General features: G+C 45.2%; 1 protein-coding gene across 1 annotated transcript in view; it reads left to right on the top strand.

Annotated features, from left to right (window-relative positions):
* anks1b (ankyrin repeat and sterile alpha motif domain containing 1B) overlaps positions 1 to 12,929 on the top strand; it is a gene marked incomplete at its 5' end in the record, with an annotated part of 204,047 nt that overhangs the window by 42,581 nt on the left and 148,537 nt on the right. The window contains 2 exons of the mRNA XM_080491747.1: positions 3,634 to 3,790; positions 11,802 to 11,954. Of these exons, the coding sequence (XP_080347873.1) occupies positions 3,634 to 3,790; positions 11,802 to 11,954 (310 nt within the window). The remainder of the gene's footprint in view (positions 1 to 3,633; positions 3,791 to 11,801; positions 11,955 to 12,929) is intronic.

Here is a 12,929-nt window from a genome sequence, read left to right as displayed (position 1 = left end):
TCACCCTCGTCATATTAGTGATAATGCTATGCGATAATGCTACACGAACTGAAAACCTCTTTATACTCTTTATTTAATGAGCGTCTTTAAATCAGCTTGTTTGATGGGATTTCAGTCCGTTACTCTTTTGTGTTCGTTTTGCCTGTTAGCGACTCTGTTAGCAACAATGCTAAAGGTGTTGAAGATTTCGCGAGCTGTCGTGTTGTCCTCGAAAGGAACGGAGGACATTGACATGCTGACGGCGGCCGTTATCTGGTCGACCTGCCATAAATTGTCCTGAATAAATAAATCTTGTATTTTCATTCGGGTTTTCAGCGTCTCCGAGCATCGTTGTCATGGAAACAGACTCCGAAACGCCACACAGGTTTTCTGTTTTCTCTTGAGAACGTCGTGGAAATGAGGCCTTGAAGAGCTGGATTGATTCAGAGCAGAAAACTTTCTGCTTTTTATTACTTTAATGTGGAGGAGCTCTGGTTGGTCCACCGGATTCTACACTTACAGCGTCACAACGAGTCGCTCAACAGCAGCTGAAGTTCTGACGTGGAGCTGATCCTGGCCCGGTTCTGTGGGCAACCTGCCGGAGCCTCGTTGTGAGGGTGTGAGTCAGCGAACTGGACCAGAGGAACTGAAGACGTCCTCTCTGCTCAGTCTTCCTGTGAAATGTCCTGAAGACGCTGCGAGCGCAGAGGAAAATGGACATTAAAGGGAAGGTTACAGCCGCCAAGGTGGTTTCATCTGGCGTCTCCTTTGTTTTCAACTGTTATTCTGGTTTAAACAGACTCTGGTTCAGTTCATTACCGTGTTGGACCTCTGCTCAAACTGTTTAAAACTCTACAGAACCGTCTGAAAACTCTTCCAAGCAGTGTCCTCACAAGGTGCTTGTCAGTGGGTTCATAAATTCACTTTAACAGAAAGTTGTTTAACCATCATATTATTGATTTTTCCTTCAAAACATGAAATGTAAAATCTTCACCTTTTTACATTTCTTGTTCTCGTGTTTAATATGATCGTTCTCATTTAAACAAAACTCCACAAGTTGACGGAAGAGCTTTAATGAAACAAGATCTCAGTTCGGAGCCGTTCAGTCGGTTTACGTGGAAGAAAACCAAAGTTGTGACTCGTTAACTTGAAGGTTGAATTTTAAATTTAAACGTGTCTGATTGCTCGTCTCGCGGTTCTTTTCTAAACTCACGTTCAGACAGTCCGGGACTTGTCTCACCCGGGAGGGGGCGGAGCCGAGAAGTTTCACCCCTTCATTTGATTCGGTGGCGTCACACTGATTTTAGAGATCAAAGCTCCTGGAAAAACATCCTGCAGTTACACCAGCTGCTGGTTTGGGGGCGCTGTCGCCTGAAACAAACACTGAAGTAAAGGAAAAACACGTCTCATTGATTGGTCCAGACCGAAAGAGGAAGTTCTTCCTCTTCCTCTTCCTCTTCCTCTCTCCTTCCTCCTCTTTAATTCCTCCTCACTACTTCTTCCTCTTCCTCGCTACTTCCTCTTCTTCCTCTCTACTTCCTCCTCTCTACTTCTTCATCCTCTCTACTTCTTCCTCTTCCTCGCTACTTCCTCCTCTTCCTCTCGACTTCTTCCTCACTACTTCTTCCTCTCTACTTTCTCCTCTCTACTTCTTCCTCTTCCTCGCTACTTCCTCGTCTTCCTCTCTACTTCTTCCTCTCTACTTCCTACTCTCGACTTCTTCCTCACTACTTCTTCCTCTCTACTTCCTCCTCTCTACTTCTTCTTCCTCTCTACTTCTTCCTCTTCCTCGCTACTTCCTCCTCTTCCTCTCTACTTCCGCATCTCGTCTTCTTCCTCACTACTTCTTCCTCTGTACTTCTTCCTCTTCCTCGCTACTTCCTCCTCTTTCTCACTACTTCTTCCTCTCTACTTGTTCCTCTCTACTTCTTCCTCTTCCTCGCTACTTCCTCCTCTTCCTCTCTACTTCCTCCTCTCGACTTCCTTTTCTCTACTTCTTCCTCTCGACTTTCTTTTCTCTATTTCTTCCTCTCCACTTCGTCCTCTCTAATTCTTCCTCGCCACTTCCTCCTCTTCCTCTCTACTTCCTCCTCTCTACTTCTTCCTCTCTATTTCCTTTTCTCTATTTCTTCCGCTCTACTTCCTCTTCTCAGATATTCCCCAACTTTTTTTCCCCTGCGTCTGCTTCTTCTGATTCGCCTGTTTAACTCTGTTAGTTTACTACCCAGAATGCATTGCGCTCTACGTCACGTCGTCTCACCCCGCCTGAAGCGAGACCCGGGTTTTCAGGACGTGAACAGGCTCCAATTCATTCAGTTTTCAGAAGCTTCATTACAACACGTAATCTTCAAACACCCCGACAACCGACACCATCACAGGTAAACAAGTGGGGTACCCCACGGAGAACAAAGTAGCTCCAGGAACTAGTTAAAAAAATAGTGAATAAAGTGAATAAAACCCTTTGTGATGGAGTGTGAGGGTCAGTTTGTGGACAAGGACGTTCTGACAGGAATGGTTTGGTGTTTCTATTGACGTTTGGTCGGACTGCTCCCCAGTCGGGAGGAACTGAGGATCAGTCCAGTGTTTTGGGGGAATTATGAGGATTTCCTGCGAGGACGGAGGAGAGGAGGGGGGGGATGAGGGGGGGAGGGGAGGGGCTTAACGTGAGGGAGGAAGTAAAAGAGAAGTGATAATTAAGGCGTTTTAGCAGCAGCAGGACCGTTCCTGGATATTCAGAGTTTCAGTGAAGAGCAACATGCTGAGATGCTCCTGGTCCGTCCAGCCAGAGCGGATCTGTTAGGAAACACCTTGAAGTGAACTCAGCTCTCCTCAGAGAGTTTCTGCTTCTCTCTTTCTCCAGCCTGACATTTCCAATGCAAATGAAGCTCTTCACCTTTTGTCCTCACGTGGCGGCGGCAACGAAACTCCCAGGACGCCGGCGTTTTAACTCTCAGACACAGAAACACCCTGGAAACACAGCAGACGACTCATTCCTGCAGTCGCATTCTGATTACTTTCAGTACTCTCCAATATTTGATTTTGACGCATTAATTAACTGCTTTCGTTCTCTTCTCATAACCCGTCGAACGGAGATGGAGAATAGAAAAGATCATTTAATAATTCATAACAGTTTTCGCCCTTTGACTTTCTTGGATTTAATTTCGGTCCTCTAGCACCTCTCCAACCTGAAGGGGGCTTGATGAGCTGAGATCGAGGCCTCTGGAGTCACACTTCGGTCTTTTCTGGAGTTCTTCATGATGTCCCTGCTGGGGATGACATTGACTTTAATGATTTGCTTCTTGGAGTGACTTTTTCTTTTCTTAAAGACTTGTTTAGGTTTAGTGATCGAGTCTGGTTCAAATTGTGTTTCTGACACACAATCATCCTGAAAATTATCTAAAATGATTGAAATAAATGTTGATAGTTTGAAGACTGTCCAGTATGACAGTACATGTCTGTCCCGCATCTGGACAGAGAAATATTGGCCTTGTTCCCGTGAAGGAAAGAAAATAGGTAAGAAAAGAAATAAGAGCCTGTAGATGACCAGTCGTTGCTCTGTGTGTGTGTGTGTGTGTGTGTGTGTGTGTGTGTGTGTGTGTGTGTGTGTGTGTGTGTGTGTGTGTGTGTGTGTGTGTGTGTGTCTGTGTGTCTCAGGGACGTCGTTCTGAAGCTGCTGCAGTTCGAGGCGTCCACCAACGTGCCGGACAGTAAAGGTTGCTTCCCGCTGCACCTCGCCGCCTGGCGGGGAGACGTGGACATCGTCCGCATCCTGATGCATCATGGTCCGTCACACTGCCGCGTCAACCAGCAGGTGAGCAACGCGTTCCTGCAACAATGTTGCTGCACCACCCTGACACACAAAAACCAAAGAAAGACCAACGTCTCAGTCAGCTGCAAAGTCTGAGGAGTAAAACTGGTGACAGCTTCTTCAGCAGAACCGGGACGTCTTCTGGTTCTGCTCCACCCACGCTTTCAGACCTTGTCAATCCAGTTGCTGGTGATGAAGTTGCTGGTGTTGTACCAAATATCGTCCTTCTCTTGACATTTTGTCAGAAGATAATTTATCGGCTGTCTTACTTTTGCTATTCCTCCAGCAGAACCATCTTTAACCCGTCCTCCATAAAGGAGAGATTCTGCCCAGAGAATAAACCAAACCAGACCATCTCCTCTCATTTCAACCTGCAGGCTTCAGCTTTTAAAAACCTCCAGACTTTGTCAAAGAAAGAGTCTTGAATCCTGGAGAAAAGTCTGAATGTAGTGAAACTCAAGGTTTTTCCAGAGAGAATCCAGATGTGCAGAGATCCAGTGGACCAACGGGATCTTGTGGCACGAAGCCTCATGAACCTTCAGGAGATTCTGCGACGCTGAGACGTCAACAAACCGGGGATGTCCCACCAAAATAAAATGCATGATGAGGAATTTCCTTCAGGAAGGTTTTTATTAGAGACGAACGTCAACAACTAGGACTGGATCCTAAGTTTTGATTTTCTCAGACGATTCTGGAAGACGAACTTAAACATTAAACAATCTCGACGTTGCTCATCAACCTAACCCTAACCCTAACCCCGACATCACGTAATACTTGCTGGGAGCTTTTATAAGTACGAATACTCGGTGCAGTATCAGACCAGATTCTTGTGTTGGTGCACCCTAGTTTATCATGATCAGAAATGACAGAGATTCTAACCCTAACCCTAACCCTAACCCTAACCCTAACCCTAACCCTAACCCTTCTAACCAGAACCCGAACCCTAACCCTAACCCTAACCCTAACCCTAACCCTAACCCTTCTAACCCGAACCCGAACCCTAACCCTAACCCTTCTAACCCGAACCCTAACCCTAACCCTAACCCTTCTAACCCGAACCCGAACCCTAACCCTAACCCTAACCCTTCTAACCCGAACCCTAACCCTAACCCTAACCCTAACCCAACCCCTGCAGTTTGTTTTCGGTTCACGTTTGGCAAACGTTGTGAAAACTTGACTTTTCTAGCAGCGACGTCATTGTCAATGTTTCTGCTGTTGTTGTGGAAACAAACATTGTTTTCAAAACGTTGCTGAGCAAATGTGAAACGTTTCTGAAAAGAAAACATAAAAACAAAGCGTTTACATGTGGGCCATTGTGTGAACGCGTCCTGAGTCCCTGCTTGTCTTACGCTTCCTCCATCGCTGCAGCAGAAAGTTCAGTATTTGAGGAGAATAGTGGAACTATCATCTGCATTTGCTCTGGCATGAAATTGTCACATGGTTCCTCTAAAAGAAGATTAATTCAGGCGGGTTCCTGCAGGTCAGACGAGCCACTTCATCATTTCTGTGTCGCTATTAAAGTTGTAGATAAGAGGAAGAAAGAAAACTGCTGCATGGAGGCGACGTCTCTTTACTTTCACCAAATAAATCATAAATACAAGCTGAGCAGCAGTCTGACGCTTGAAAGAAGAACGAGGAGCCATGAAGTCATAAAAACTGCTTCTGTCATTGTGTCTTCTATTTGATGCTGTGAAGCTGCGACTGACTGAACGTCGACATGTTAACCTGAACAACCGAGTCTCTTCTTCCTCTTCGTCTGCTGGACGCTCCAGTGATGTGATGAGTTAAAGCACTGTGGAGTGTTGGAGTTCCATGACTATTGAACTGCCTTGATGTTGTTCATGAAAAACACTTTTCAATTATTCATTCCCTCCATACTGGATGTTGGTAAACTACGTATGTAGCCACAGCTGCTCTGGGGCAGACTGATGGAAGGGAAGCTGCCATTTTGCTCCATCGGCCCCTCCGACCACCACCAACCACTCACTCCCACACTGCATTCATCCAGGCGGTTTGGGGTTCAGTGTCTTGCCCAAGGACACTTCGGCATGTGGGCAGGTAGAGATGGGAATCGAACCTGCAACATTCCGATTGGGAAACGACTGCTCTACCAACCGAGCCACACTGCCCCAGTTCGGCAGTCATGGCTCCACAAACAGTTACTTCCTGCACATTATCCGATTCTGATGAGTGTTGATTGTGGCCTTTGTTTGGTGAAGTTTTGTTTTGTCCAATCAGTAATGGAGCAGTATTGAAGCATTAATGAAGCTGTGATGAAGCATTAATGAAGCTGTGATGAAGCATTAATGAAGCAGTGATGAAGCATTAATGAAGCAGTGATGAAGCAGTAATGAAGCAGAAATGAAGCAGTGATGATGCAGTAATGAAGCATTAATGAAGCATCAGTGAAGCAGTGATGAAGCAGTGATGATGCAGTAATGAATCAGTAATGGAGCAGTATTGAAGCATTAATGAAGCAGCAATGAAGCATTGATGAAGCAGTGATGATTCAGTAATGAAGCAGTGATGATTCAGTAATGAAGCAGTGATGAAGCAGTGATGATGCAGTAATGAAGCAGTGATGAAGCAGTGATGAAGCATTAATGAAGCAGTAATGATGCAGTGAAGCAGAAATGAAGCATTGATGAAGCAGTGATGATTCAGTAATGAAGCAGTGATGAAGCAGTGATGAAGCAGTGATGATGCAGTAATGAAGCAGTGATAAAGCAGTGATGAAGCATTAATGAAGCAGTAATGATGCAGTGAAGCAGAAATGAAGCAGTGATGAAGCAGTGATGAAGCAGTGATGATTCAGTAATGAAGCAGTGATGAAGCAGTGATGAAGCATTAATGAAGCAGTGATGATGCAGTGATGAAGCAGTGATGAAGCATTAATGAAGCAGTGATGAAGCATTAATGAAGCAGTGATGAAGCAGTGATGAAGCATTAATGAAGCAGTAATGATGCAGTGAAGCAGAAATGAAGCAGTGATGAAGCATTAATGAAGCAGTGATGAAGCAGTGATGAAGCATTAATGAAGCAGTGATGAAGCAGTGATGAAGCATTAATGAAGCAGTGATGATGCAGTGAAGCAGAAATGAAGCAGTGATGAAGCGGTGATGAAGCAGTCGTCATACAGTGACATCTAGTGGTCCAACATGGGAAGTACAGGTACAGTTTAATATATGTCACTTCTTAATATCAGTCATATGAAAGCAAAACGGCTAAAAAAAGTGTGACCAGTGTTTCCTAATGTTTGTGGAATATGAAGCGGAGGTGTGACGTTCATCTTGTTGCAGTGGCATTAGTAATGTGGCTGCAGCTCACAGTCCAATCAGCAACATAACACGGAGCGTCAGGTGATACGGGAGTCTGCCGGAGAGAGGGGAGCATACGGAGCAGCATGGGCGCCGCTCTGCTCCGCTCTGCTCCGCTCTGTGTTTCCGATGTGTCGACGCTTCACGCTCCATTTATGGCCGCAGACACGAAGACGGTCGCCAACAATGGCTCCAATCTTTGTCGCAGCGGTTATCGCTCCTCCGCTGATTCATCTGAGCGGCTGATTGCTCTTTCATGCCGGCTTTGTGTCGGATATGGAAATGTAATCGTCATCATCCTGTTACTGGAGCCACGACGCGTGATTCAAATGTTAAAGAGGCCCTGTGGAGCTTCCCCGCTAAATAAACTCAATTCATCATCAGCAAAGTTCATCCAGGAGACGGATTACTTTACGCCAATGACTCAGCACATAATGCTGTGTTGCATCATCGTGCAATAACATGACCATACGGTAAACCGCACTGGGATCGGAGAGGCCTTACATTGCCTGCACAGGAAGAGTTTTTATCTTGACTCCAGAACAACAAGTGGTTTGAAATTGTGATGTCATACGTAGCATTATACGATCTTAATCATTCTGAGTCATTCGAGTTCTGCAGAACCATCTTTAACCCGTCCTCCTTAAAGGAGAGATTCTGCCCAGAGAATAAAGCCAAGCCAGACCATCTCCTCTCATTTCAACCTGCAGGCTTCAGCTTTTAAAAACCTCCAGACTTTGTCAAAGAACGAGTCTTGAATCCTGGAGAAAAGTCTGAATGTAGTGAAACTCAAGGTTTTTCCAGAGAGAATCCAGATGTGCAGAGATCCAGTGGACCAACGGGATCTTGTGACACGAAGCCTCTGGAACCTTCAGGAGTTTCTGTGACGCTGAGACGTCAACAAACCGGGGATGTCCCGCCAAAATAAAATGCGTGATGAGGAACTTCCTTCAGGAAGGTTTTTTATTAGAGACGAACGTCAACAACTAGGACTGGATCCTAAGTTTTTATTTTCTCAGACGATTCTGGGAGACGAACTTCAATGACTACCTTTAAGAAAATGTCTTCCCATTCAACGCTCTTCTTCTCACCGTTTCTCTTCATAGAAATTTCACAGGAGTTTTCACACGTTCACAGTCTGGCTTTCATGCTAATGCTACATCGCTAGCATTAAGATGTAACGATCACTGCTGCCATCTAGTGTTCGTTTCCATTTCTCTGTGTTGCTTTAGACCTCATGTCTCTGAAACAGTGCAACACCTAGTGGACAAAATGGGAACTGCACTTTTCTTTTTAGTCTTCGGAGTAACAGGAAGAATTTCCCCGTGAGGATCAATAAGGTCTGTGTTGTGTCTGGCAGAATCGCCGGGGCGTTCTGAGGTCGGAGCTGATTGGAGCTGGTTGGACTCGTCCCGGCCAATCAGCTGGAACCTGAACCCTGTGTGGAGCCTGCTTTGTATGCTGGGACGGAAGAGATCCGTCCTCGGTTCCCATGGAGGCGGAAACAGGGAATCATCCAAAACAACATGCAATGCTGAGGCAGGAAGCAGCAGGTTTGCCAAAACCACCTAAAAACCAGACCAAACTGCAGCAATGTAAATACACCCAAATACAACAACATGACTTCTGCTATCAGTGTGAAGTGTATTACCATATATGAATATTACCGTAAGTGTATTACCATATATTAATATTACTGTGAGTGTATTACCATATGTCTGCAAAGCAACTCTACTCAGAGTTACTCAGTGTACCAGCTTTGCTTTGCTCCTAAAGTTGCTTTTTATAATTATGTCAAGTACATTATCTATAATAGCTTTTCCTCTTTCAAACCTTTGAAGGTCAATATCTTCATCTTCGTCACCCAGATCACATTGCACCCATTAAGAACCTTCCTGCAGGTGGTGAGCCCACAGGAAGGTGGCGCCCGGTGTGGGACATGAACCCTCTACCTTGAGATTGAGAGTCTCATGCTCTACCACCTGAGCTCGCCGGACCTGAACCCGGAGCAACACTTCAAAACTTCAAACAGCCTGATAACTGTTCGAACTCCACGTTTTTGCACTCAAGCTTATTTTTACAAGTCAAATTCTTCACAATTAAATTACCGTATTCTCCAGACTGTAAGCACTTTTTTTTTTTTTTTGCTGACCATGTGAATTATATTAAGAAGCAACATGTGTATCAAAATATTCACATACATACATACATACATACATACATACATACATACATACATACATACATACATACATACATACATACATACACTCCTCTTCATGTTGTATTTTTTTCATTGTGTTGTGTAATCTCAACCAAAACAGAAGTGGAGTTTGATTCCGACGTGTTGAAGCTGAACCTCCTCCATCAACTGTCCAGTGATTGTCGCTCGCTCCGCTAACAGCCACTAACGTCTCAACTTCACGTCTGACTGCTTCAGTTGGATGCGGTTTTCCGCTTGTTTTCATCTTCAAGATGAAAATCACAGACGATCCACGCTGGTTTTGTTTTGAGAGAGAAATACTCCCATAGTCCCGTTCTTTAAGAGTTGTTGCCTCCTGAACCAGGATGTGACCTGCTGTCTGTTGGCTCTGTAGCTCCGACTAGTGGCAGGCGGATGCATGACAGTGCAGCTGCTTTATAGCTAAACCCAACACTAATTGATTAAAGTGATGGAATAGTTCCCTGATGAACGATGACCCCGCACAGGATGTGTGAAGTGACTGAGGACCGAACACGACTGTATGACGAGAAGAGAAGACGACACATAAATAGTCCCTCTGGAAGGTGGAGTCGCTCCGGTGGAGATGGTAACGCCGCGGGACCGAGCGAACGACTTTATTAAACACAAAGAAAACCAACAATTACAGCAGTAAAGTGTGATGAATGAGAATTAGTGTCCCAGAGTGTGTGATTATGGAGCTGATCTGCAATCAGACCTGCTGTGGACGCTTCCCCCGGGGGGGTTGCGTGTGCTCTGATTGGCTGAGGAGAGGGGGCCCGCTCTTAAACACATAGTGGTGTTTTCTTCTTCCCTCCTGGATCACGTGTGTGTGTGTGTGTGTGTGTGTGTGTGTGTGTGTGTGTGTGTGTGTGTGTGTGTGTGTGTGTGTGTGTGTGTGTGTGTGTGTGTGTGTGTGTGTTCTCCTTCGTCATTCTCACAGCGTATCTCTTCATCTCATAACTTGCTGCTCGCAGAAAGGAATGAAAGTGGGGTGGGGGGGTGGGGGGTGGGGGGTGGGGGGGGCTGTGTAAAGAGAAGCTCGAGTATCATCTCTGTGTTTGAGTGATTTCACGCTGCGAGTATTTGAGGGTACAGGAAGTACATAACGTGGAAACGGTCAGCAAGTTTTTTTTACCGTCATGTTGTTAATGATAAACAATATGAGATTCAGATTCTCTCCTTCTGTGAGCCTCTGATCAATGATCACCCTCTGATCAATCATCACCCTCTGATCAATCGTCACCCTCTGATCAATCATCACCCTCTGATCAATCATCACCCTCTGATCAATAATCACCCTCTGATCAATCATCACCCTCTGATCAATAATCACCCTCTGATCAATGACCTCTGCAGCAGGATATTAGCGTAGCATGCTACGTTCAGGTTAACTGGATATTGAGAACTAAGAAGTTTCATCTTTCATCGTCGCCTCACTGACTTCCTCTGGAACAAAACCAAACCAGCAATGACTGCAGCACCAACAACAACCACAACACAACACAACACAACAACTAACCAACAACAACCACAACACAACACAACAACTAACCAACAACAACGGCAACACAACACCACAACTACAACACAACAACATCACAACACAACAACTACAACACAACACCACAACTACAACACAACAACAACATCACAACAACTACAACACAACAACTACAGCACAAACATCAACAACTAAATCACAACACAACAACTACAACACAACTACAACACAACAACGGCAACACAACACCACAACTACAACACAACAAATACAGCACAAACATCAACAACTAAATCACAACAACATCACAACAACCACAACACAACAAAACACAACAACCACAACACAACAACTACAACACAATACAACAACTTCAACACAACACAACAACTATAACACAACAGCTATAACACATCATATCAACTACAACCGCCACCACGCCGATCAAGACTTCCAGCTCCACCAGTCGTCGGCCAACAGCTGAGCCTCGTTGTGTAACCATCATGATCCACAGAGCAGAAACATCTCGAGATGGTTTCACCAGGTTCAGTGTTTTTCTTCAAGTTGCAGCGAAATGGTCCAAAACAAAGGACGGTCTTGTGAATCCCCTCCTGAGTTCACTAATTGGCTTTGTAAAAGTAAAAGTAGAATTTAACGTGGAGTCGTCAGACAGTCGGACCAAACGAGGCTCAGTGGCTTTGAGAAAAATGTTCTGAGCTTCGATTATAGCGACAGGAAGCAGCAGATTTCCCTGGACGGGTCCTCCAACCCGACACGCTTCAGGAGCTCAGGAGCCCAGTGGACGGCTCGGCATGTGTGGACGCACCTCCTGCTCGGATTCCTGTTTTTCTCTTCTGGCTTCTTCTCATGTCTCTGTTCTTTCTCTCCCCTGACTTCTGCTCCTCCGATGTTCTGTCCAGTCGACTCAGATCCGTCTGTTTCATCCTCCCTCTTGGTCTCTGTCATCCTTAGAACCACGAGCGGGAGACGGCGCTCCACTGTGCGGCCCAGTACGGACACTCTGAGGTGGTATCGGTTCTGCTGCAGGAGCTCACCGACCCCACCATGAGGAACAGCCGGCAGGAGACGCCGTTGGACCTGGCGGCGCTCTACGGACGCCTGCAGGTCAGAGATATACAGGAAGTACGATGAGTTAACACAGAAACACACAGGAAGCAGTTTGAGTTAACACAGAAATACACAGGAAGTAATTTGTTAACTCAGAAACACACAGGAAGCAGTTTGAGTTAACTCAGAAACACACAGGAAGTAATTTGTTAACTCAGAAACACACAGGAAGTAGTTTGAGTTAACTCAGAAACACACAAGAAGCAGTTTGAGTGAACTCAGAAATACACAGGAAATAGTTTAAGTTAACTCAGAAATACACAGGAAGTAGTTTGTTAACTCAGAAACACACAGGAAGTAGTGTGAGAACAGGAGCAGAAAATAGCTTTTATTTGTGATATTATGAGGAATATGCATATTTATTACTGTAGCACAATAACAACAACACAACGCAACAACAATCACAAAATTTAACAGCAACAACACAAAACACCCACGATACGAACAGCAATAGCAACATGATCATCAACGACCACAACAACACGCAGAGGAAACAAGAATTAAGTGACGACAGCAGCAGTCAACCAACAACTGTCGTACAGAAACAACCCACTGTTTACTGTTAATGACTGTGTTTTCATCCACCATGTTTACTGTTTACTTCAATAAGAAAAGGACATAAACATTACAACAGTGCATCACACACAGTAAAAAGACATTCAGCCATTAAAATGAATTTACTAACCCTTCCTTTGAATGTGAGTCCACCTCTACATGCTGGGTCTTGTTTTATGTTCCAGCTGCCCGGGGTGGGGGTGGTGGTGTGGGGGGTGGTGGGGGTGGGGTGGGGTGGTGTGGGGGGTCAACCTGTGCACGTGTCCTGAAGCTGCTGTCAGACGGAGGAACGGATCAGCTGCTGTGGACAACAGCTGATGCTGATGATTATTATCAATACATTGATATACAGTGAAAAAAGACTTTCCTCAAATACTGTCTGATCGCACACACACACACACACACACACACACACAC

Source organism: Lipophrys pholis (genome assembly GCF_963383615.2).
Source record: "Lipophrys pholis genome assembly, chromosome: 22".
In the NCBI taxonomy this organism is placed as follows: Eukaryota; Metazoa; Chordata; class Actinopteri; order Blenniiformes; family Blenniidae; genus Lipophrys; species Lipophrys pholis.
This window is presented reverse-complemented; position numbering and strand designations above follow the sequence as displayed.